Below are 27,161 nucleotides of genomic sequence, written 5' to 3' on the forward strand. Positions count from 1 at the left end.
CCAGGAAGTGATCCTTAGTCCTTCTCAGGTACTTTAGAATATTCTTGGCGGTGTTCCAGTGCGTTTCGCCTGGATTTGATTGGTAACGGCTGCACATGCTCAAGGCATATGAGACATCTGGGAGAGTGCAAATCATGGCGTACATGATAGATCCTATTGCCGAAGCATATGGTACTTTCATCATGTGTGCTAGCTCATCAGGACTCTTAGGACACTGATCTTTGCTAAGCACCATGCCATGTGTCATGGGAAGGAATCCTCTTTTGGAGTTTGTCATCTCGAACCGTTGAAGAATCTTATCTGTATAAGTTTCTTGACTAAGTCCGATCATCCTTCTTGATCTATCTTTATAGATCTTGATTCCTAATATGTATTCTGCCTCCCCTAGGTCCTTCATAGAGAAGCATTTCTGAAGCCAGTCTTTAACTGATTCCAACATTGGAATATTGTTTTCTATGATTAATATGTCATCGACATAAAGGACTAAGAAAACTAGGTTGCTCCCACAAGACTCTTCTGCATTCTTGAGAAATCCAAGGTTGTGTTTGATAGCAATTTGAGAAAAAGAAAAAAAATAGAGAAACTTTTACTCTAGGAAAAATTTTCATCGAGAATAATTTTCTCCATATAAGAAATCATATTTTCTATTGTTTGGTTAACTATGGGAAAAAAAATTATTGTTTTCCACTTTTTTTCTTTTTTCATTTTCCATTGTTTGATCCTTTACCAAAAAAAAGTTGTTCCTCAATGTGAAAGTAAATATGTATACAAAAGGGAGAGAGATAGGTGTTGGTTTTCATATATTTAAACCCTAAACTGTGTCATTGTGTCAAAGAGAAGAAATGCAACACTATTGATTAACAATAACAAATTAAGAACCCAAACATTTTAATAGAACAACTCAAGACCAATTTGTGTATTTGTATTGTAATTATATATGTGTGTGTGAAGAAACATACTCCATCATGAGAGAGAAAAATCAATTCGTCTATGGCTTTTCTATGACTTTGGATGTTTTGGATTAGGGGTTGGATGTGTGGGTACTCCATGATAATCAATGGAGTGAATCAGTTTTCTTCATTGTTATTACCTCAAAGCTCCCGAAAGTATATTAATAACCTAGATAAAGAGGAATCCTCAATTAGGGGAAATTGCATTTAGGAAGAGAGATGGAAATGAAGCCTAGAGCTTTCTTTCAGAGAGAGAAAGAGATGAAGATGAACTTTGCTCATTATTTATGCATATATATACATATATATAGAGAGAGACAAAGAACGAGTAAAGCTAGAAAGAGAGAACGAGTAAAGCTAGAAAGAGAGAACGAGTAAAGCTAGCGAGAGAGAGTAAAGAAAGGTTATTTTTTCTTTCCAAGGGTTAGAGAAAGTTTTACTCCTTTAAATGGAGGGTCTTAAATTCCGCGTGATTTGGAGAAAGTCAAGAAAAATAGGTCACGTGATGCCACCATTCCTTTTCCCTAAATAAACAATCAAACACCAAGAAAACCGAAATTTTAGAGAAATTATTTCTACTTTCTCTGAGAAAGTTCCGTATCAAACACAACCCAAATTCCTTGATTTTCTCGTCGAATCGAAGATTCCAACTCCGGCTTGCTTGCTTGATTTGAGTCCATAAATGTATTTCTTAAGCTTGCAAACCTTTCCAGCATTTTTGGAATCTACAAAACTTTTGGGTTGTGTCATGTACACATCCTCTTCCAAGTGTCCGTTCAGGAAGGCGGTTTTGACATCCATTTGCCAAATCTCATAATCATAATGAGCTTCAATTGCTAGAATGATCTGAATGGATTTAAGCATTGCGACAGGTGAAAAGGTTTCATCATAGTCTATACCATGAATCTGTTTGTATCCTTTTGCCACGAGTCTAGCTTTGAAAACGCTAACGTTTCCATCCTTGTCAGTTTTTACTTTGAAAACCCATTTGCATCCGATTGGTGTTGCTCCATTGGGTAAATCAATCAAGTCCCATACTTGATTTTTTGACATGGAATCCATTTCCGATCTCATGGCCTTTAGCCATTTTTCGGAGTCGTGGCTCGTCATAACTTGGCTGTAGGTACTCGGCTCATTATCTTCTAACAGTAGGACATCTGCTTTCTGAGATAATTCCTGGAGTCTTTGAGATCTACGAGGGGTCTGAGCAACTTTTGGAGTGTTCTCAACTATTTAAGATGTCTCTTGCGAATTTAATTCGACTTGTGAGGGAGGTTCCACGAGTTTCTCTAACTCGACCTCATTTTCCTCTTCCATTCTTTGTGGATAGATAGGAGCCTAAACCTCTTGATATCTCTATATCCGTGTTTATTTGTTGCTCATATCGAATTTCATCGATATCTACATTTCTACCACTTGTCTGTTTGGAAAGGAATTTCTTTTCAAGAAAGACACATCTCGAGCAACAAACACTTTGTCCTCAGATTCATGGTAGTAGTAGCCCCTTGTCTCTTTTGGATAGCCCACAAAGAGACATTTGTCTGATTTGGGTGCGAGTTTATCTCCTTGTAAACATTTTACATAAACTTTGCATCCTCAGACTTTGAGAAAAGACAACTTTGGAACCTTTCCAAACCATAACTCATGTGGCGCCTTTTGTACAACTTTTGACAGAGCTCGGTTAAGTGTGAAAGCAGCTGTTTCTAGAGCATACCCCCAGAGCGTGTTTGGAAGATTTGCTAAACTCATCATAGATCGAACCATGTCTAACAAGGTGCGATTTCTCCTTTCGGAAACACCATTCATCTGGGGTGTTCCTGGCGGAGTGAGTTGAGATACTATACCACAACTCCTAAGATGATCGTCAAATTCTTGACTCAAATATTCACCACCTCGATCGGATGGAATGACTTTTATTTTCTGGCCAAGTTGATTCTCTACTTCGTTCTGAAATTGTTTGAACATGTCAAACGATTCGGACTTATGCCTCATCAAGTATATGTAACCATAACGAGTGAAGTCATCCGTGAACATGATGAAGTAGCCATAGTTACCTCTCGCCGGAGTACTCATTGGTCCACATACATCCGTATGTATGAGTTTCAAAGGTTCTTTGGCTCGGTCTCCTTTTTCTTTAAAAGAAGACCTCGTCATTTTACCCATTAAACATGATTCGCATGTGTCATATGATTCTAAATTACACGATCCTAGAAGTCCATGCTTATGGAGCTTCTTCATGCGTGTCATGTTAATGTGACCCAAACAACAATGCCAAAGGTAACCTGGATTCGAATCATCTGACCGTAGCCTTTTGGTTTCTATGTTAAAGACTTCGTTCTTAATATTCGTAATATAGAGACCGTTGTATAACTTAGCACTGGTATAAAACATTTCACCTTTATATAAAAAACAACGCTGGTTTTTATTAATAGGTGATATCCCTCTTTGTCTAATTCTGAGACAGAGATAATGTTTCTAGAAATAGAGGGTACATAATAGCAATTATGAAGTTTTAAAACTAGACCAGTTTCTAAAGGTAGACTGAATGTTCCTACAGCTTTCGCAGCAACCGTTGCTCTATTTGCTACTCGTAGGACAAGCTCCTTTGCAGATAAATACTTGATTCCCTTAAGGCCCTGCACATCAGAAATGATATGAGCACCACATCCGATATCAAATACCCAGGATTGAGAATCAAATGTATTTGCTAAGTTAACTTCGATAACATAGATACCTTGGTCGGAACCGTGAGTTCCTTCCTTCTTCCCTTTGTTCTTCTGAATCAGTAGAAGTTCTTTCTTTGATTCAGACATTCCAATGCCACTCTAGATTGCCTTGGAAGTCCCGTACTTCCTCAACCGTGATTTGTTTCAGGACATGTCCCTTAATCGACAGATGATTGTGTGCGCATCCATTTTCCTGAATCTCTTTTGAAGATTAGGCTCCATGGTGGCCAACATAAGGCAAGTTACTGAAATTGATTTCATCCGGATACTTTTGGCCTGCTTTTGTTCCTCAACCTTTGAGTTCGTAGTTATCCTTGGAATAGGGGTATCCAGTACGCTTTCTTTGTTTGTGGACTTGAGAACACTTCTCAATCTCATTTCCCAATCAAGGAAGTTATCCATGTTCAATTTGTCCTCATCGAGGATTGAACATAGGTTGAAAAGATTGATTTTCGCCATAGTAAAACTACATGAAAGAGAAAAAGGATTTTGCTAAGTATTACATTCGATAATTTTTGCAAAAAGTCTTAAGTTTTTGCCACATTATTCAAGATAAAACGTGTCCCTAGATGAATAATGCGATTCCGAGATCCCATCTCTCAAGGATTAAACGGACTAAGGCCCTGCCCTTTATTCCCATTGATTTAGGTGAGTGAACACTTTCACTGATCATACCATATGATTCTCGGTTGATGGATTACATGTTTAGTGTAAAATCCATCCTTTTGCCTCGCTCGTTGAGTAGAACCATTTAGACATGTAGGCCTCTTCTATAGGGCTACCTGCAATGTCCCAAGGTAGAGGAGGTACTCTGCGAAGGCCGACCCACCTTCCTCGAACAAGGGCGCAAGGAGTGTCTTAATTTGGATAGGCACTATACTCAAAATTACTTTTAGGGACTTTTACGCTAGTCTGGCGCTTGTTTTAGTGAACTAATTAGCTTAACTAACATCCACGACATAAAGCGTAAAAAGTAAGTAAATGCTCGTGAGAAAGTAAATCAAGCACATATGGATCCTAGTATGGCCTCTAACCTAGAAAATCTAATCTCCTTTGGTTTACTTCTCGTTTCGCCTTTTAGTTCGTCTAGATCTCCATCTTTGAACCTCCATTGATTTCTCCCACTCGCCTTTGGATTTCCTCTTTGAGTTTCATCAATGGACTCATAAACCCTAAACTCTAATTACAAGACTCAAACGATTCGCAGATCGTGTAAACTTGAAATTAAAATTATTACAAATTATGCACCCATCTGTGCTTAAAACAAGAATAAGAAATAAATTCTATGGTCATACTAGTTTCCGCATTCACATCACATGCAATCATATAATATATTTCAAGGCTAACAATTATATATGCATGTATATCCGGGAGATACTTTTGTCGACATCCATATGTCATGTACGGACCTTAAGTCTACATCAACGGATTAGACTAATAGTGCGTCTTGGTTTGATTTTAAAATCTGATTTTAAAAAGAAATTCCGTTTGGGCCTTGAATGGTTCGGGTTAATTTCGGAAATATTTGGATTGGAATCGGGAAAAAATTTGGATAAAACTCCCACTCGAAAAATGGTCCCTTTTCGTGGTCCGAAAAGCCTTGAAAAAGCCCGATACAAGTCCTAGACAAGTCCCGACCCAAGCCCACAAAAGGGCTCGGACAAGGTCCGGACATGGCACGGCCCATAGGGCCGGCATGTCCAGGCCGAGGCCAATAGGCCTAATCTCGTCCTAGCCGGAGCTAGGACGCTAGTCCATGCACCAGACGCGTCCTAGAGGCATCTGGTGTTGGACCGGACCAGCACTCGGTGTCTCGGACCTAGTCCGAGACACCCAGGACCCCAGACGCGTCTCCAAGATGCGTCTGGCGGTAGCTACTGGTTAAGCTATTGGTCGCGTCTGGAAGACGCGTCCACCTAGTAGCTGGACGCGTCTCCAGACGCGTCCACCTAGTAGCTGGACGCGCCTCCAGACGCGTCCACCAGCAGTCTGGGACGCCTTCCAGACGCGTCCTCGAGGCTACTGGTCCGGCCAGAACCTATTGAGTTTCTATAACTCAATAGTTTCCCTTTTTTTTGTGTTGCAATTCTAAATTGGTATTTCCAAAATTTGAAACACTTCTAAATATCTCAAATTCTTTTAGAACAATTCTAAAATTTCCAAATTTTGTTTTTCACAAATTTCCAAAAACTTAAAACAACTCTTTTGATCAAACCAATTTGGAGCAAAATTTTAGGTTTTGAAATTCTTTTCAAGAGCATATTTTGAAATCTTTTGACAGATACTTGAATCTTATTCAAAATTAATCAAAATTTTGTCTTCAAAACACTTTTAAACACAATAATCTATCTAGAAAAGCATGGAATTGGTCCAAAACTTAGATAAGATAGGCTAATTGCAAGAGGCTCTGACGCCACTGTTGGGATTTACACCCTTCTACTAGTGTTTATAGCGGCTACACTAGTATTCCCAGGATCACATGCATAAGCCCATAATAATACTAAGTAAAACTAGAAAGATAAATACCTTATTCGCTAATTTTCCCTCAAACCTTTCCAATTGCTTATGGGAAGACCTAGAGCTTCAAGCGTAGCTCCTCTACTTGGGACACGAGCAATCAACTTGATCTCCCACCTTGTTGTTTAGATAGCACACCAATGGTGGTTGGAAGAAGAACTCCTTTCTTCTTGACTAGATAGATAGTTAATGGGAATTAGCTCACTTTCTCCTCTCTACTTGATATGGTAGAGTAAGAAAGCTTAGAGAGAAATTCCACACCTCATTCTCTGTCCTAAAAGTGTTTATATAGAACCCTAATGAGAATACACCTCCTCAAAGATTTCCTAAAACACCCTTTAGAATAAGATTTAGGGAAATAGTCGAAAATAGCAACTATTGATATTTTCTCAATTCCCTAATGAGAAGGTGTCCGAACACTACAAAATTTTTCATGCATAATACTGGATATGTCAGAAATCTCCCCTTAAAATTTCAGCCCAATCCGAGCCCTAGAAGTGCCCGAATCGGCTTAGGCCCAAAAACCCTGTTTTTGGCTTTTTTGTACTATCTTTGCCTAAATTCCTTTTTAGGCCTATGAGATATGTTTATGGGACATTCCCATTGTTATATCTCACTCCCACAAGTCATATCCTAGATCAATTTGACACTCTTATGTGTAACCCGTTGTAGGATCCGATCGAAGTTAGCCGCGAATTACTTCGTAATTCGACGATCGTAGTTGGTCTCTAGCTACAACTCTACGATCCCTAAATCAATCGGACTTGATGATCTTCCACATCAATTGTCCTATCCGACAAATTGTTCGCATTGTCACCTTGGTCGAAGGACATCTCCTTCAACTCCTTAAGTTGGAACGACCATGGTGATGAAAAATTGACTGTGAGATAGTGAGTGAGTGAGTGATTTTCATACTGACAGAAGGAGGAATTTATACGGTGTTAGATATGGTGAGAGCTAACCACTTAACCTTGGGGAACTCGTGTTTTTCATACTTGTTTTAGGAACGTGACAAGGAAGAAAATACACACGATAGACAAGCCTACTTTAATTAGAGAATGGGGATTTATTATGGAAGCATAAAGCGATGAAATTCTTCTTGAACAAGGTAGCTAGTGCTACACACGTTGTGGTAAGTGGTATGTGGTATGTGTGAGATGTACGAAAGTATGCCACATCATCAAGAGGTCCACCAATGCGAAAGTGCATCCACAAGATAGAGTAAACTACATATACATTTCTTAACTGGTCTACTATTTGTAGATATATTCGAATTCATTATTCAGTACTATCCTATCTTTGTTTCGTTGTAGAAGTAATAATTCTAAGATTTATAATGAAGTATAACCGCGTGTTATAGTATGCATGTGCACATATATTATAACCGCGTGTTATAGTATGCATGTGCACATATATTATAACCGCGTGTTATAGTATGCATGTGCACATAATTCTAAGAGCTTGCCAATTGCCATTGTGCTGAAAAACAACTTACAAAGAAGGGAGAGTTAGTGACAAGTGATTCATAATGAGATGAAGAACATTTATAGTGGTGGTAGAGATAATGGGAGTGAGTTAGGGAGTGTTGTAGGTGAGGTGTATGTGACTCTGTTGACATTGAAGAAAAGGAATAATTAGTAAAATGGGAACATACTAGCTACTATGGATGAAGCATAAATTATTCGACCACAATAAATGGGAAAAGAGTAATGTCTATACTTTTTCTTAGGGTTTGTAGCACAAACCCTGAAGAGTAGTCTCCTGATTCATTTTTATTATGGAAACATTTTTAGAATTATGAGACTAAATTTGATCTTATATCATATCTAAAGTCTATAGTATTAAGAGACTAAATTTGAGATACCGGAAATACCCACTTTGACTATCAATAATACCATCTTTATACACCACCGTGTGTTCTAACGTCCTCTATCATTCTTCTTTTGTCGTTTTGTCCCTTGTGCACGTTATCCAGACGGTGTACAAGGAAGTCAATTGGGGAGTCCTTGTATCACTGTTGTAGTCATGCGTATACATTTCAACAAACAAAAACCATGCATATATTATAGTAGTATATGTATGTACCAGAAAGCTTATGAGCTTTGAGTTTGGTGAGCTTTGCTGCAAACCCGCTATAAACTAGAGCATCCTTCACCGAACTGCATGCCTATACGTAAATGCATGCCCAAGATGGAGGTAAGAATAACAAACCTTATTAAAAAAAATACCTTCAAAGGTGTTAGTATTAAAAGTTTGCGGAAGCTATCAAACCTATCCTTGAAATTGATCCGATTATGAAAATTAATCGAAAAGCTAAGCCAAAAACTAAATATGTAAACAGAATTAACGAGGTTTGGCTTAAAACTTACGTCTTCGGGCGAACAAGAAAACTTTATTGAAGGATAGATGAAGACGACTTACACAACCCACAAGTCCGCCCCAAGACAGTATAGAAAATAACCTTCTATTTCTCTCTCTCTTGCTCTCACTATATGTTGAATAGTCGTTGAGTTATGTTGTTTACCAATACTCAAACCCCCTATATATATAGCATTGAAACCGACTCCAATCTTGAATTTTGAGCAGTTTCCAAATTTTGAGTTTTGAGCAATTTCAAATTCTGAGTCCAAATCCAATTTTGAGCAGTTTCCAAATTTTGAGTCCAAATCCAATTTTGGAAAAAAAGACTCACCAAAACCGCCTAACACCAACCGCCTCTCACAATTCTCCACCTCGTACACAATTTGATATACTTCAAATATTGGACGAACACCAGGATACTCCTTGTAAGATATATCTGCTTCTTGTAACTTCATCCGACTGCACCATATGTTGACCATGGCTGCCTACTTACCCTTTTACAGGATCAAGCCTACCATAGTTCTACCAACCCTTCACATAAAATTTATCTTGTCGCCGTTACGCCCTTTCGGGCGACTTAACACGAGCCGATTTGTAGCAATTTCAAGCAATGCTGAAACTTGCTACATGTAACCACTTTAGTCAACATGTCCGCGAGATTCTCATCTGTGTGAACCTTCATGAGAGAAACATCACATTCCTCTATGACATCTCGTACAAAGTGACACCTGGCATCGATATGCTTAGTACGAGCATGATGAACCCCATTTGGACGAGGGTATTTTTTTTCGTAATATACCCCATTTGATCAGGATTACACCTCCTAAACTTATCTCAAGGTTGAGATTATACTTCTTAAACTTATCTTCAAACCCTCTTGAATGGCGTATAGATTAAACCTCCTAAACTTATCTCCAAAAATTGAGGTTACGCATTTGATAAAACTGTGCATGTCTGGCGACCACGAGGATGCCTCTCGTGCACATATATAACTTCTCTCTGTGTAGTAAGAAAAGTTGGGCTGGCAATTGAACTGGTTTTTGGGGTTATCAAAGCTGTAGGCCCATTAAGTCTTCTAAAACTAGGGTTTTGAAAGATAAGTTCCTCTGATCTTGTCCGTTCAAATAAAACACCACTCTGTGATCGTTCGATCATTACTTCATCCTCTCCTTGCCTCTTAAAGCCAGCCATATCTACCCTGTTCTTTCCTCTATTCTCTAACAAATTAGAGTTTTCAGAGGAAAGCTGTGCATAACATCGGACAACTTCGATTCCTCTAGTTTGTTCTTCATTTCTACCAAAAATCATGGCTACCCAGATGAGCAAAAAGCGAAAGGTGACTCCTTTAATTCCTATCTCTCTCTCTATATCTCCATTTCTGTCATGTAACGATGTTAATATTTATGTTCTTTTTCTTATTATAGTTCGTAGCTGATGGAGTTTTCTTCGCCGAGTTAAACGAGGTTTTAACCAGAGAGCTTGCTGAGGATGGTTACTCAGGTGTTGAAGTTAGGGTTACTCCTATGCGCACTGAGATCATCATTAGGGCTACTCGTACTCAAAATGTTCTAGGTACACCCCTAATTCATTTTTAGGTTTAGATTATACTGCTATTACTGGATCTGAAGTTTGGATCCTGATTAAGGGTTAGTTGATCTGGTAATGATTGTATTTTCTTTTTAATCTGTTAAGGTGAGAAGGGTAGGAGAATTAGGGAACTAACTTCTGTTGTTCAGAAAAGATTCAAGTTCCCTGAGAACAGTGTTGAGCTTTACGCTGAGAAAGTCAACAACAGAGGACTTTGTGCCATTGCTCAAGCTGAATCGCTCCGTTACAAGCTTCTTGGAGGTCTCGCTGTTCGTAGGTGAGAACTTTGCAATTTATTCTATCATCTTGTATAAATATTTGTTTGATCTGTATTGGCTTTTATTTTGTGTGCAAGTGAACGTAAAATTCGTTTATGTCACTTGCTTGACTTGACTTGAATATGGTGCTGGTCGTTAATTGGCATTGTTTGTATTGTCATCTGCGTTTATTAGTAGTAGTTTGTCATCTATAAAAGCAAATAGGTTATCTTGGTACCAAGTTTGTGTCGGAAGATGACTATATTAATGGTAATGCTTGTCCATGCCATTATACCCATGGGTAAACTCTCATGGTTGAAGCATGGGCTAGCCACATTTATTCATTGGTAATTTTTGTGATTCATATTAGCACTAATGACCAAAATAATGCTAGTGAGGCACTCTTGTATCATGAGCTCAAATGCGCTAATATGCTGTAGCGGTAAATGACTTTGGATCTTAAGCTTTAAAGGAACTTTAATTGTTCTGTAGAGCAATAGGTAATTCTTGTACCAGCATTGTCTCCAAAGATGACTATATCCTTAAGTCTTTCCATACCCATTTTTACCACTGACATACTTATTTCATGTTGTATTTAGCAACACTTCTCTATTTAGGCTCCATGCCTTCTTACTTACCAATGTTTGCTTAGTGAAAAAAATCAATTTATTTGTTATGCGTACTGTGTATGGGTTCTCAGTCAGTCAGTTGTGTTAATATGTTTTTGGCATCGGAATTTAGATCTTCATGTCTGTCTTCTGTGCTGTTTTTAGTTCCTTGACAAATGGTGCTTTGCCGTCATCTATAAATGAAATAGGTGATCTTGCTACCAACTTTGTGTCTAGATATGATTACATAATGATGATTTCCCTAGCTGTCTTTTGTATGAAAAATACTCATTTCATGTAAGCTAGGATAGCTACATCCTCCCAATTTCTTTACTTCTAACCTGACTACCCATTCCTCTTTTATCAGAACTTACTCAGGCATACAAGTAATCAAGGTGAATACTGGTATAAAGATGACCGGGCAGTGCCTTCCTTAATTTTGCTTATGTTTGTAACTGAGAAGATTCTGATTCTTAACTCTGATTAAGATAGTTATTTTCCAGTTAGTAGCTCCGAGGTTTGCTAAATGATTTAGATAGTTAACTGGTTGTTAGCTGCTTACCTTGCTTGTGGGTGACATTAGATATGATAGAGAATAGTATAAACACAGTGAAATGAGTTGCATTAGCATTGACTATCTCTGGTCTCTTTCCTACACCTAATAGGCTTTGGAGACATGATCAGTGCTTATATTAATATTTATGCGGAGTTTGTTAGGCTCCTTGAGCTCTTTAAAAGTACAAGGAGTTTGGAATATCTTCCGACATTCCTTTTATTTTTTTTGCAAATAATCGACTGTTAATGCGAAAAATTATTATTATATAATCTTTATGTTCATGTATGGATATTGGATTTTCAACTAAAAAATTTACGGATATTGGATATGCATCTGCATTTATTCATGTTTCAGAGATGTTCAATTTTTTCCACAATGCTTGAACTTTTGGTGATATTTTGTACCACTTGACCTCCATTCCCGTAAAAGTAGTAAATGATTCCTTTTTCTTTTACAGGGCGTGCTATGGTGTTCTAAGATTCGTAATGGAAAGTGGAGCAAAGGGTTGCGAGGTTCGATTAATAGCATATTTCGTTTAAATTTTCTCTAATTTCTATCGTCAAGTTGGTCTTATCCTAATTACTAGAATGTCCACTGAAAACAGGTGATTGTTAGTGGCAAGCTCAGAGCACAACGTGCAAAGTCAATGAAGTTCAAGGATGGATACATGATCTCATCTGGTCAACCAGTCAATGAGTACATTGACTCGGCTGTGAGACACGTTCTTCTCAGACAGGTCAGTCTCTTTACGACTTATTTTCAACTTTTCATGGTTCGTTAATCAGTAGTTGGTTTCCAGCTTTACCAGTAACATAATCCGATAAGTCGATTATCATTAGGTATGATGTTTTAATTTGGTTGATTACGTGCAGGGTGTCCTTGGTATCAAGGTGAAGATAATGTTGGACTGGGATCCCAAGGGAAAGCAGGGACCTATGACTCCATTACCTGATCTCGTGACCATCCACCACCCCAAGGACGAGGAAGAGTATATCAGGCCAACCCCAGTAGCCACTGATATAGAGGTTCCTGTTCCAATCATAGCTGCTTAAATAGCCAATTAAGTTTACCTTGCTATATCTTTAGAATGGTATGAAAGCCACTTCCATTAAGGTTTAGTTTTTCTAGAAGTTGAGATAAAATTGAACTCTATTTAGTTTATAGAGGTAGAGAGAGATAGAGAGCTGAGAATTTGTTTTGGTTTTGATGCTTTGCAGATACTGTATTTTTTGTTGCTTCAATCCATTGTCATTAAGTTCTATGCCATGTCAGATAGATAATTTTGTTTACTTATTTGTTGATCATACAATCTTCTTGGCTTCCTCCACATGAAGATTAGTTCATCCAAGAACTGTCATGAGTTGCAAGAAAAAGAGTGGAGATATGAACACTAATGACTACAGTTATTGTAGCTTGAGAGAGATTTGTTTTTTATGCCCAACATTTTCCAATCCATTGCCTGAACTTTTGGTGTTGATTTTTTTACAATAAGTTGCAACTTCCTTGCAAGTAATATGCTGAATAATGGAGAATTTCTTTACACCAACAATTGCTGTTTTTTTTGGAAAACTCTACTCAGCCCGCCCCCAAAACCCGTCATTAAAACTGTCACTGTTTCTCTCTCCTCACGTCGCGGGTTTTGTGGGCGGTTCATTTAGCCTTGTTGGATTTTTTTATTTTCTTTTGAGAATTCGACTGCTATCTAGGTTAGTCGTTACAAGGCATTGATACATCATGAAGATGTGATGATCACGATAACCGCCTAAGTCCCACGATTGCATGGGCTTAGGATGGGTGTTCAACCGTTACACCAAAGGGTAATAGTACAACAGTCGCTGTTATTTATTACGTATTCAAACCAGTTTCAACAATGAAAAAAAGTATTGAAACCATCACTAAGTTGATAAAAAGGGTGAATTTTGTATCCTTTTTCAACAATGTTAGAAGCTATAGGCAAATGATGATATTGAAAAGTGGTTTATCAGATTTGCTGTTTGGACTCCCTTTCCTATAATTGACTTGCTGTTTGGACTCCCTTTTTCCAGAGTTGCATTTTGGACTCCCTTTTTCCAGAGTTGCATTTTGGACTCCCTTTTCTAAAGAAAATGTTAAATATAACAGTTCAATAATACTTTGGACTATTTTACCCTTCTTCTTCTTCTTCATGGTGTTATTGCCCAAGTCCATTATCAACTAACTAAAAAGAAAAACTCCATTATCAACTTCAACAAGTTTGAATGAAAATTGAATTGGATTTTTGAGCCAGGGGTCCAAAAAGTGGGGGGTAAACCCAAAAAAAATCCACTCTTGCCCAAAAATTAGTTGCAGGTCCAAATGTCAGTTTTTTTTTTATTCCCCTCTTGCCCTTGGACGGGACATGCTGACGTTTTCCTGAAAAAAAAAAATGTCTGGTAAATAAAATAATTTACCAGTACACGAAAAATTCAAAGTTTCAAAATTTTTTGAAAATTTGAAATTTTCAAACGAAATTTCAAATTCCCGCCCAGCAATCCATCTCTTCCCAGTAAATAAAATAATTTCCCGTACACAAAAAATTTCAATTTTCAAACGAAATCTTTTTTTTCGAAATTTTCAAATTTTCGAAATTTTCAAACGAAATTTCAAATTCCTGGGCAAATTTTCAAATTTTTTTTGAAAATTTTAAATTCCCGGGCAAATTTTAAATTTTTTTTGAAAATTTTAAATTCCCGCGCCAGCAAAAGTGTCTAGTACAGAAAAAAATTTCCAGTAAATAAAATAATTTCCTGGTCACAATTTTTTTTTTTCGAAGTTTTGAAATTTTCAAACGAAATTTCAAATTCCCGCCCAAATTTTCAAATTTTTTTACGAAATTTCAAATTCCCGCCCAGCAAAAATGTCTAGTACAGAAAAAAAAATTCAGTAAATAAAATAATTCCCCGAAAAAAATTTCGTTTCCCGGAAATTTTTCGGTGGCTGTTCCGTAATTTTGTGAACAGTACATATTCTGATGGACGGGTTGTCAGATTATTTTTCAGAAAAAAAATCGTTTCCCGAGAATTTTCGATGGCAATTTTGTAATTTTCGATGGCATGAACGATAAATACTTTATTTTCTAAGGGCCCTTTACGTAATTTTGATCTCTAAACTGACACATTGGACCTCCCTTTCATTTTTAGGCAACTTTGGATGAAATTTTCATTTTGCCCCCCTTTTTGGACCAATGGCCCAATCCCTCAAATTGAATTTATTACTACCCAACAGTACCTCGTCCTCTTCACCCCCGCCACCGAAAACCAGCCCACACCGCAAACCAGCCTTTGTAAACAAACCCAAAACCACTGTTCCTAACAGAGAAGCTTAAGATCTCAATAACTAATCAAGGTCAAAACTAAATCTCTTGTCAAACAAAACAGATCTCCTTCTTCTCATCTCTATTGATCTTCTTCTTACTCTCAAATCCATGAAACTAACATAATAAAATAACACATCTAATAACTTTAGTGCCAAGGAAATTGCTTTTTCCTGTTTCATCATTGGAATAATCTCTCTATAGTTATAAAGATCATTATAACTAAAATTGTTGTTTTGAATAGATCTGCTGCTGCAATTTAACAGCTTTTGTCCACTCTCTAATCAAAATACCAATTTAAATATATATCCTATTTATAGTGGGTTAGTTGGTAACCCAAATCATGGGCTATTTTCAGGTTCTTCTAATCCATTAATGGCAGGAAGTTTGAGCCCCAGTTTACTTTCATTACCTCAATGGGGGTTAGAAGGATATAATGAGATTTTGGGTGGTAACTTTTTGATTCCAGGGATTCATGCTTCTTCAATGACTCTTATTTTTCATGGATTGCAAACTTATCTTATCTTGATTTTACTTAAATGGAGGAAGAAGATAGTGAAATAGAAGAAGATGAGTCCAAACTACTTAAAGTTAAATAAATTAGGGGGCCTAAATTGCAATATTGATTATGTAAGGGTAAAGTGAGATTTTTTTTAAGTATAACTTTGGAGAAGGAATATTCTCAAGTGATTCCGTCAAAAGGGAGTCCAAAGTACAACACTGGAAAAAGGGAGTCCAAACAGCAAGTCAATTATATGAAAGGGGGTCCAAACAGCAAATCTCCCTATTTCTGATAGCCATGATCTACGGTCACACAACAAATTCTCTCCAAGGGTTGATGAAATTCAGGTTGGTTGATTTTTGTAGTTTAAGGAAAGAATTCAAGGTCTAAGTTTAGAATTTGACTTTTGGTCTTTTTATGGAAAAACTTGATATGCTTATATAGGTCTCGATGAGTTGAGGCGATGCACAGTGAGATGATGCCGTGGTAAGACACCGGTCTAGATGGTAACCACTTGTGTATGACTGTTTAGAGGATAATTCTTCTGACACCGGGAAAGGTTGTGTATTCATCAAGTAGCTAAGGAGATGAGAGAGGAAATGACCTGCATTCTCCTTGTCCTCAGTTATTGTTCATTATAGGGAAATCAGTGCTTCTTAACTCTGCCATCATCTAAGTGAATAACTCGGAATTTTCCTCCACATGACCTTTTCCTCCTTCCATCATAATCTGGTTGCTGCTTCAAATAGTGATTTCGTTGTGATGGGGCTCTACTCGTCCCGGGTTAGCTTGGCTGGTTTATCACCAACCTTCTGACGATTAGTAGATGATGGGGACTTTCTTTCCCATACAAATGTGTTCTGATCCTTGTTTCTTTGGGTTGTAATTTCTTCTATAATAGACATTGGTTTTGAATAAAATCTATCTTTACCATAACGTTCTTCTACCTTTTTGTTTGTCTGCCTGCTCTATCTTTGAATTATATTGTCTGCCCTATCTGCAATATGTAGCCTTGAGCTGCTAGTGTTGTCTCGTGGGCAATTCTACTATGATTTATTTCTTTACCTAAGGACCTCCTTATAGTCTCGACATGGCTGTAATTTCAGCCATTGGGCTGCAGAGCCTCTTTATCTCCTAGATTTTCTGGTTCTGGTCCTTGCCTGTCGATCTGTCCTTGACCATATAAATTCGGTAACATACATTTGATAAGCATGCTCCTCGAAACTGGATTAACGCTTTATTGGTTGACCCTTGAGTATAAATAACTTTTGTGGGAATAAATTCGTTCCCTGCTTACTTCGATATTTCATATTGCTTCTTTATCTACTGTGACAGTTCTCCACTCTTTCTCGGGGAAGGACCCCTTTACGCAAGTATTTCGTCTTTGGGCTCAATAACGATGTTTTCGGGGGAACTATAATCCTCTAAAATTGTATCATCGTCATCATACACAGGGTGTTGTGTATTGTACTCTATAGTATCTTGGTAATCCTCTTCTATAACATTAGTTGTCCTAAGTCAAACGGGTCATTACACTCATTTAACAAATTGGTCAACCATGATTCATCATCCTCAGTTGGAAGTTTTGGTTTCTCATCATATTCAACTCTAGAACACTCTTCATTTTGGTCTGAAGGGATTTCAAGTTCAGTACAATGAGAGGATATTTCAATATTGGGCTCCACCGTTTCTGAGATTTTGGGCTCAATAACGATGTTTTCGGGAGAACTATAGTCCTCTAAAATTGTATCATCGTCATCATACACAGGGTGTTGTGTATTGTACTCTATAGTATCTTGGTAATCCTCTTCTATAACATTAGTTGTCCTAATCAGCATTTCTTGTATAGTTCTGCACATATTTTCAGTCTTTTTTTCTAAAATCTGACAAAACTCGAATGTACTCTTTTGAAGATCACTAATAGTTTGGGCTAATGAAGGCATTGATCATAGGAGTCCCTGAAGATGTTATAATCCTTTGTTTCCGCAACGTAGCTGATTCAACTCACTTTGACATGATTCGACAATGAAGACCAGAGTGCTACTTCTGTCAAACCAGCAACGAACATCTTTCTGATTCTGAAGAAGTCGTTTTTGAAGTTGAAGAAGCTCTCTAGGGATTTGGGAGCTGCTCGTTATGCTTTTCTGCTGTGGGCGCGTACGTCTTGTCAACTGCACCTTCTCCCTTATTGTACGTCGTTTTTTTGTAACCCCCTCTATAATGAAAAAGAAGTTTATATATTCCCACTGAGTTCTGTTACTTTCATTTTATCTATATTGCCTTGCAACCTTTTAATCCGACCTTGATTCTGGACTCCGTCGGCTCCCTAACTGGTTCTGAGAGGAGACTTTCCAAGTTCCCCTGTTATAAGAGCTGGCATTTTACACAAATTGATTTTGTTAACCTAGAATCCTGCTCTGACCAAAGCAGATATCTTTGAGATTTTCTTCGTTTAGCCGGTCTAACAGTCAAGTCTGATTTTGTGTGTATAAAAGTCCCAAACACGTATAAAACAAACTAAATTTGGGTTGAAAACTCATTCCGGAGCCACTATTGAGATTGGAATTCAAAATAAGATGGGAACCTCCATTTGAGGAGTCTATTAGGTTTGCTCTAACTTTGGACGGGGGGAGTTGGTTACACTTTGATCCAATCTTTCTTGTGAAGGTATGAAACAATGCATCTCTTGGTAAGATTATATCAGAAAAACTATATTGAGGGACAACGGAATTGATCATTGACTTTGCTAATTACAGTACATCACTGACAAAAGTAGCTGAAAATTAAAAAAAAAAAAAAAACATGTACTACAAATACGAAGCTAGATCTTATTGAAGAATTAGTTTAGAGGGAAAAAAAGAACAGAAAATGATTAATATGTTCAAGCAAAAAAATGTTAGTGTTTATTATTTCCACCAGACGTGTTGATTCTGCCTACGGAAGATCTTGGGCCTATATGTAGAACGAAATATCTCTTTGAACAATGGAAACTGCAACAAGGCGAACAATGTCACAGGAATAAGAGCTATCAACACTAAAGGAATTGGAATCCATGAATATTTATCCTCAAGAAGAATGGTAATTGCGGCACTAAATGCTACCACAGTGGTTGCTATAGAAAAGAAGAGAGTGGCTAGGCCTTTTATCATCTTATCTGGTAATGATTTGAGGAAATCGTCTTCAGCATAACGTGAAGATAGCATCGATAAAAATATAATAACCGAAGTAATCGAGGAAAAGAGAGCTAAAGCATCTGATATTACAAACACCATGAATGCTGTCTTACTTAAGAAAATTGGGTTTCCATTATTAGGGTTGTCTGTGTCACTGACGCTTCCACCCGGTACAGTAAAAGCTGATGCAAATACTACTGTAATAATTAGAGTTGATACCAGTGAACATTGTTCAGCTGTTTTCTTCATCCATTCCTCTCCTTTCTTCATTAACTCGGCGTGTTTCTCTGTAAATAATTCTTCAGCAGTCTTTCCCTTAACTGTTCCTTTCTTATGTCTTTCTAACGTAAGATTTTCTACCTCCTGCCGAAACAGAAAGAGCGTATTATATATTGTTCATATAGGGCTAGTTACGAACAATGACGTACGTGGGAAATGTTATTTTCATATTCACGGTATCGTCGCGAATAGTTCCCACCGTGGGCAATTCAACCCGACCAAATAAGTTATGAAGTCAATGATTAAACGAGTTTTCTGCAAGTGTTATGTGAATCTCACAGAGTTAACAAGAGTATCAAATGTAATTGATGATTCTTAACTGTGTACTTACCTTAAACCATTGAAGTTCGCGTTGCATCTGAAGTGCTGCGCCAGATACTGAATTGAGTTGACGAGTAGGAGCTAACTCTGCAGCCAAAAGCAAGATAGTAGTACCATCATTCAAGGAGGGCACCTTCATTTTTGGCCCATTAAGAACACGTATGAGATTGAAAATTTTTTCCTGTCGGAATGCAATCGCTTCTTCTAGTATTGTTCTACTTGTTTTTTTTTCTTTGTTCGCGTTCGTCTTGTCCATCCTCAACCAAATTAGATCAGGACATATTTTAATGCACTCGAGGACAACTTCAGCTACACCATACCTTGTAGCTGCTAACAGCACCCCCGTTTCTTCGAAAAAAGTAATGATATTATCGCTACTCATCCGAGAGATTTCTCCACAGATGCGCTCAACCAAAGCCATGGCTTGTTTGTGGATCAACTTTTGCTCGTATACTTGTTTGATACCAACAACTGAAATACATATATATATATATATATATATATATATATATATATAAATAAACTTTTTCGAATCAATAAAATTCGAAACCAGGTCTCCTTAGTTGGGAGACGGGCACGTCATATATCCAATGAAAGTGGGTTTTTTTTAGAGTTAATTCCTATATGGCCCCCTACTTTGTGACCAGCTTCCTTTATGGCCCCCTTTTTTTCGTAAATTCAAATATGGCCCCCTATTTTCATGTAAATGTCCTAATTGTCCTTCCTATTTATAATTTTTCAAAATAAAATTAAATACATTCCACCTCATTTCCACCTCACCTCTATCTCCACCTCACATGTCTCTCCACCTCACCTCTCTCTCTCCACCTTTCTTTCTCTCTCTCTCCACCTTTCTTTCTCTCTCTCCACCTTTCTTTCTCTCTCTCTCCACTTCTCTTTCTCTCTCTCTCCACCTTTCTTTCTCTGTCTCTCTCTTTCAACCTCTCCCTTCGTCTTCCCCGGCAAGGTCGCCGGCCGGAAAATTTTCCGGCCGGCGACCTTAAAAAAAAAAAAACTCTCATTACTCTCTCTCTCTCAAAAGATTCCGGCGAAGGGGTTACCCTTCGCCGGAATCTGTTGAACCAGACCGGTCTGGTTCAACAGAACAGACCGGTCTGGTTCAACAGCAGACCTTCAGATCTGAAGGTCTGCTCGAACAGACCTTCGAAGGGTCTGTTCCGAGCAGACCTTCAAAGGGTCTGCTCGGAACAGACCTTCGAAGGTCTGTTCGGAACAGACCTTCAGGTCTGGTTCAACAGATTCCGGCGAAGGGTAACCCCTTCGCCGGAATCTTTTGAGAGAGAGAGATGAGAGTTTTTTTTTTTTTTTTTAAGGTCGCCGGCCGGAAAATTTTCCGGCCGGCGACCTTGCCGGGGAAGACGAAGGGAGAGGTTGAAAGAGAGAGAGAGAGAAAGAGAAGTGGAGAGAGAGAGAAAGAAAGGTGGAGAGAGAGAAAGAAAGGTGGAGAGAGAGAAAGAAAGGTGGAGAGAGAGAGGTGAGGTGGAGAGACATGTGAGGTGGAGATAGAGGTGAGGTGGAATATATTTAATTTTATTTTGAAAAATTATAAATGGGAAGGACAATTAGGACATTTACATGAAAATAGGGGGCCATATTTGAATTTACGAAAAAAAGGGGGCCATAAAGGAAGCTGGTCACAAAGTAGGGGGCCATATAGGAATTAACTCTTTTTTTTAAGAGGTTCACATGGTTTTAATAAAGGATCAAGGACCTCAAAACAGAGGAACAAACCACGCCTAATCTTGTCGACATCGATACATATTACCACCTCACTAAAGAGGGCTTCACAACCAAAGTGGCCTTGACACGCTTCAACAAAAAAAAAAAGTGGGCTTGACACACCTAAATGAACTTACATTGACTTAAATAGGTCATGGAGAGAAACTTGGTTATAAGTCCTTCTCCTCTGTTCCAGAGCTCTCCAGATCTCTTTGAACAATTACCCACAGGAATATCTGCATCATCGGAGAAAGATGCACAAGTCATAACTATTTAATTTGAGGATAACACACTATCATGAATCAATATTAAGTAGAAAGTTGTGAAACAAACATGGATAGATGAATCGTTCCCATGAGCTTAATTTACTTCCACTTGGGAATGAAGCTGGTCTTCTAGCCATCACTTCTAGTGCAGAATAATTTCCTTTCTGATGTCGTCGAGTAGCCAAGTTTGGATACTTATGGATCAGGTTTAACGCAATATCTACAAAACAAACATTATTTTACATTACGAAAAGTATGACTTGAATTTATCACGTAATTGGACCAGGGCTGTTAGAGACAATTGCATCTAACTCCTCTTGAGAACAGGCTAGAAGAAAAAGATTTACAATGACTCGTCTACGTCACAAATTCCAATAATCTGGCGATGCAGGATAATGCTGATACCTCTCCCTCAAGCACTCGGCTTTCCCCTTCCACATAGGGCTAAAGTTAGTTACCAAGTCCTTAACCATCCTTGAAGCAGTATTACTCACTTACCATGTACAGCCCATTGGGCCAAACTCTACTAGAAAACCGGCTTGGTAGGAACACAAATTGTAATGCCAAGTGATGTAAGGTAATGTGAAAATGAAGAAGATTATCAAATTCAGAATGGAGGAGGGTCAGAGGGACAAAAGCAAATTACTAGATCCGCATTGTTAATGAAGTTTTTCTTTCTCTATACACCATCTCCCCTACCATGTTAAAACAAAAACATACTTGTAAGGAAAGGATTGCCCTAGACTTATTTAGCTAGTTCAGGTATTCTAATGTCTGGCCAGTGTGAGATAATTTTAATAGTGGCAAAGTTTCTACATTTACTCGGTGGTCTTTTACTAGGACAAGCAATCAGTTGCGGACCCAGAAAATTTCTTTGTGGGGACTCTTACAGTTAGAGTGATTTGAACTATATATTATCATTACATTCCAAGCCAACTAACTATTATTGACTATTGAATTGTGTTGATTGTAACCAATATAAATAAGTGTTCTTATATAAATTCGAATTATAAAAAGAAGTTAAGGAAACAAAGAGGGACGACTCATTTTAGAAAAAAAGTCATAAAATAACACACCCTCATGTTATATATACATATACACACACACACACACACACATATACACCCTCATGTTATATATACATATCATAACGCCAACCGTTCTTTTGAGTTACATATGTGGGGTTTTTTCTTTTTTATATTCTTTATCTTTTTTTTTTAATTGTTCAGCGTGTGCCTTGAACCCTTGACATCTAAGGTGGAAGATTATACCTCTTACCACTCCAACCAAGGGTTGGTGGCATATTCTTTATCTCTTTTGTGTTGTTACATATAAGGGTTCGCCCCTGCAAGTAATAGTAGGGAGCAAAGCCTAATTCGTCGTGACTACTTTAAGATTTTTTTATTTTGAGAAATCGACTACGATCTACCAACATTGACTACTTTAAGATTATTACTCGCCTCATTTTGTGCACAACATAACCATGTGAAGATAATTACTTATGTTTCACACATGTTTTTCGATTTAAAGAAAAGTTTGTAACGTACCGTATAAGTAGCTGCTAGTAGTAATACTAATTAGGTTTTCACCCAAATCTCCAGAGTAGGGATGCGGAGCCTTGTTCGTAGTAACTGAACAAAGATACTCAACCATCTTCTTTTGGTCAGGTGAAGCAAAGTAAGCAGCAACTACTAGAGGAACCCATTCCAATTTATCAGTAATTTGTGTCAATTTAGGGTTCTTTCTAACCAGAGCCTTTGCAGCTCTTGTCATTCCTGCACACGCAACAACATGAAGCACTGTCGAACCATCGCCATCTTTGAACTCAAGTGATTTTGGTGTCATGATTTGCACCATTTTCTCCACAAATGTCGAATGCCCTGCGCGAGCAGCTACGTGCAATGCAGTCTCTTTGAAGGTTGTAATCTCTGCAGTGACAGCATCTGGATCAACATTAAAAAACTCTCTAGCCCTTCTCCAATCACCATTCAATGCTGCTTTATATAGTGGTAAGTACTTTCTGAGGTCTCTCTCGCCATTCTCCTCTAACAACAAAACGTAAAGACTTCAAATAACCAATGAAAACTTAAGAGAAAAGCAATACTTAGATGACCTGAGACGTTCTAAAGGATAATTTTTGTGAGAATATTCTTCGCACCGATTTGTAACGGTCACAATTATCAGTTGCAGATATTATTTTGGTTAAAACCATAAAAAGGACGTTAATTGATCTTCTGCAACAGTTTAGATATTAAGTTGGATGTTTACAAACTTAATGTGGTACTAGAGTATAGCCCGTGCCCGTAGGGCACAAAAATTTCTTAATGCATGTTACACGGTTATCGTCGAATACTTTGGTCATTTACGGATATTCAAGTAGTAAAAATATATTAAAAATAATAAATTGTAATTTTTAGGCGAACAATGAAAGAGATTATATTAGGTTGTTTGAAGAGAGCAAAGAGGAAAGAGAGAGAAATAATTTGAAGAGTTGTAGGCAGTGGGTAGTTATTTTGACTTTTAACTATCTATCTTTATAAAGACTCTTTAAAAAGAACGGTTAAGATTCATAAATAAAAAATGAACGTCTGATATTTATAGACGCAAATTGACATAACAAAAACCTATGTCATTTGTTATATAGATGTGAGCTAGATACACATGCGATAAGCCAAAGGCCACACATGCACCATATCACCCAAAAAAAAAAAAGACATGTGTTAAACTTAAAGCACATTGACAAATGGTACTTTGGAAGAAACTAACATCTAGGCCCTCTCCTTTCCAGAGATTTTGAGTTGGATGGTCAGTTGGTAACAAACTTACTACAACCATTTTATTTGTATCTTTTAAGAAGAATAGACCAGAGTTGTTAAAAAGAGAAAGAGAATCATCTATAGTAGTGTTCTTACCCAGGTTATTGAAATTGGTATCATATTGATCAGCTGCCAAATTTTCTGGTACATGGATCAAACAACCGTGCGGTAACTGTCAGTTTGAGATGTCTAAATGTCTAGCAAATCGAGTTCAATCAACAAAATCAGAATGAAATTACCAGAGTCATTATTGTAGCTCTTCTTTTTAAGCTCGGTCACTAGCGAATCGTCTGCCAAATATTTATATTATTATAAAAGAAAAGTTAACTCATAACCCAAATTAACTAAAGTGCAAAAGTAGAATGTATATAGTTCACCAGAACTGGTATAGTCATCACTATTGAGTTCCAATTCATCAGGTACTGCATTTGCTGTTACAGTATGTGACTGATATTGATATTGATTAGGTTCCCATCTATAAGATGTTTCATCAATATTAACATTTGGTGCTCGTTGAGCTCCCACTGCTCCTGTTGTTGTATAGACATTGTTTTCGAATAATTTTGCTACTGACATTTCCAAATCGTGATCAAATGTTGATGTAGATGCCCCCATTGCTGTATTTGTATTTACTACTTAATTCTGCTTCCTATTGGGATACTAGGACCCCTTTTATATATGTTTGATTTCTTTGGTTGAGTTATTTCCTTTTTGGCCAACTACTTTGGGACTAGCTTCTCTTTTGGACCCTTATTTTTCATAAATTCAGATCTAAACACTTTCTTAATTCCGCTAAGTTGACTGTTTTGATGCCATAACTACCCTTCTTGTAAAAATATTTTCAAAATAAAATTAATTGAAAAACATAAAGCCACCTCATCTCACTCACTTCACCACATTTCACCTCCACCTCACATCTCTCTCTTCAACCATAAAAAAATTTAATTGATTTTATGTTGAAAATATTTTTATAAGAAGGGTAGTTATGACATAAAAAAGTTAAACGTTAAAGTTAACTGACGGAATTAAAAAAATAGGATCAAATTTATATTTATAAAAAGCAAAAGGCAAAAAAAGAAACCGGTCACAAACTAAGAGGCCACAAAGGAAATACTTCTTTTTAGATTTTGTTATAACCTTAATGTTGTCTTATTACACGTGAAAAAAGAATATGTACTTTATTGATTAAAATAGGGTCAAATTTAAATTTATAAAAAGCAAAGGACCCAAAAAAAAAAAACTGGTCACACACTAAGAGGCCACAAAGAAAATAATTCTTTTTAGATTTTGTTATAATTATGTTGTCTTATTACACGTGAAAAAAAAAACATGTACTTTATTGATTAAACTATATTTTTATCACCTAATTCCCACTTTACTGCATGACAATTAGCAAAATAAACAAAATTAGGTGTTTGTTTCTGCGATGAATCTTTCAAACCTAGGTTTTACTTAACTTTGTAATTGTTGTAACCGAGGTAGCGGCATTATTAGAGAGAGACATAGACAAATACAAGAGAGAGACGAATCAGAAGGAACGAGAGAAGAAGAAACTGATGGTAGTGGTGGGCGGAGATAAGAGGAGACAAGGATCAAAGAAGAAGAAATTTTATTTTTTCAGAAAATTTGACAAACTAACATTTTCTTTTTAAAATTTTGTATTTATAAAATTTCTTGTTTTCACAAAACGCCGACCAATTTTTTTACTGTGATATCCCACGATTCAGACTAAATAAGAAATCTCCTAAGGGCATATAAAAACCTTTAAGACTGTCCTAGGAGCATAAAAGTCCCATTCATACTTTTACTTTATTTACACTACTTAAAACAATTAAATAAAGGTGGATTCCACCTCTATCTTGACCTCCAGATTTTTAGAGTAAATGCACAACCAACTGTCGAAACAATTCCAACTTGTTTTTGATTGAAAGTGAAAGTTCTGTTAGTTGAGATATATATTAGGGAAAATTCAAAAACACATAAATTCAAAATTATGGTGTTAAATCCATGGGATATTTTCAGCTGCCTCGTGGAATTTCTACTGCAAAACCATCTATAACTAATTGCTTTCCGATAATGTTTATTAGAGATGAGCCAACAAAAATCTAAAATTAAGAATCTTTTCATCTTAGGTTGAATAGTGCATAAAGAATAACAATTAGTACCAAGTTAAGTGGTCCCAAACATCACTCATAAGAAGAAGAGATTCCCTTATTTTTTATCTTGTATGCATGATGGTTGGTCTCCAACCCATGTTGTGTTCCAAATGACTGCCAACCTGGGATAAAAGATTCATGTGGTAGTTACCAAATTATAATCTAAAACAAATGCAAGTAGGGAAGACAGAACAAATGTTTTTAAGCAAGGGATAAGATGCAATTCCAAATATATACCTAGATAGTGGGATTATAAAGTCATCTTGAAAAATCTGTTATACATTTAGTCCATGAAGAAGAAAATCTTTAATGTAACACACCTTCATAAAAGTCTCCAGAGAAACTAAAGAGATTGATAACTGACTATAAAACTAGGGTAGATGTAGTAGGGGTGGGAATTATGTCAGTGGGCCTGAACCCGCGCACTGGCACCCGAGCCCAACAAGGATCATGGACGCCCACACACGTTTCGGGCACAATCAACCCCACCTGCGAAGTTTTGGTGATCAGGCATGGATTAAAACCTCTACCCTCACACCCGCCCATACCCGCACTCACTTAGCGTCATCCAGAGACACCCAACCAAATTACATCAACTTTTTGAGTTGATGAAGCATCTATGTCCCTTAGCCTAGTTTAGATTGTAAACATGAAGTTTAAGGGCAAGGGAGATTTTATAGGGCCCCCTCATTTTTGTTAAAAGACCTCCCCATACTCATAATTTAGCAAGTAAAATGGTTCATGGGGAGGCCTTTTAACAAAATTGGGGAGACCTTATAAAACTTCCCTAAGGGCAATCACACTAAATGGTTTCAAGCTGCTTTGGTCCGAGTAAATTAGGGTTATTAAATTTGTAACTAGGACCCCTTTTAATTTTCACAACTAGTTCTGATGCGGGACTAAGTGAGAGCAAAAATAAATTTAAAAGCTCACATTGATAGTCCCACATTGTCCATTTATAGCTGAGACTTGTGTTGGAATGTCTGGTTGAAGGTATATGAACATGTAAATAAGC

General features: G+C 37.3%; 2 protein-coding genes across 2 annotated transcripts; one reads left to right on the forward strand and one right to left on the reverse strand.

The window, feature by feature from the left end:
- The first annotated feature begins 9,569 nt into the window (after nucleotides 1–9,569).
- LOC147543592 (small ribosomal subunit protein uS3x-like) lies at nucleotides 9,570–12,821 on the forward strand. The gene is made up of 6 exons (XM_086633929.1): nucleotides 9,570–9,890; nucleotides 9,979–10,126; nucleotides 10,247–10,418; nucleotides 12,020–12,074; nucleotides 12,167–12,298; nucleotides 12,435–12,821. Exons 1-6 carry the CDS (start codon nucleotides 9,861–9,863, stop codon nucleotides 12,612–12,614), a joined length of 717 nt encoding a protein of 238 aa, XP_086490055.1. The 5' UTR covers nucleotides 9,570–9,860; the 3' UTR covers nucleotides 12,615–12,821.
- A 5,292-nt stretch (nucleotides 12,822–18,113) lies between these two features.
- LOC147543593 (uncharacterized) lies at nucleotides 18,114–24,640 on the reverse strand. Its single transcript, XM_086634573.1, has 8 exons — nucleotides 24,368–24,640; nucleotides 24,230–24,280; nucleotides 24,087–24,131; nucleotides 22,722–23,219; nucleotides 21,242–21,394; nucleotides 21,046–21,144; nucleotides 19,179–19,639; nucleotides 18,114–18,931 (listed from the first exon to the last, which is right to left on the reverse strand). The coding sequence occupies exons 1-8, from the start codon at nucleotides 24,603–24,605 to the stop codon at nucleotides 18,302–18,304; spliced, it is 2,175 nt and encodes a 724-aa protein (XP_086490699.1). The 5' UTR covers nucleotides 24,606–24,640; the 3' UTR covers nucleotides 18,114–18,301.
- Nucleotides 24,641–27,161: the final 2,521 nt, after the last annotated feature.

This window comes from Eschscholzia californica, unplaced genomic scaffold (assembly GCF_041429995.1).
Source record: "Eschscholzia californica isolate CP2 unplaced genomic scaffold, dmEscCali1.0.p SCAF_4, whole genome shotgun sequence".
Taxonomy (NCBI): Eukaryota; Viridiplantae; Streptophyta; class Magnoliopsida; order Ranunculales; family Papaveraceae; genus Eschscholzia; species Eschscholzia californica.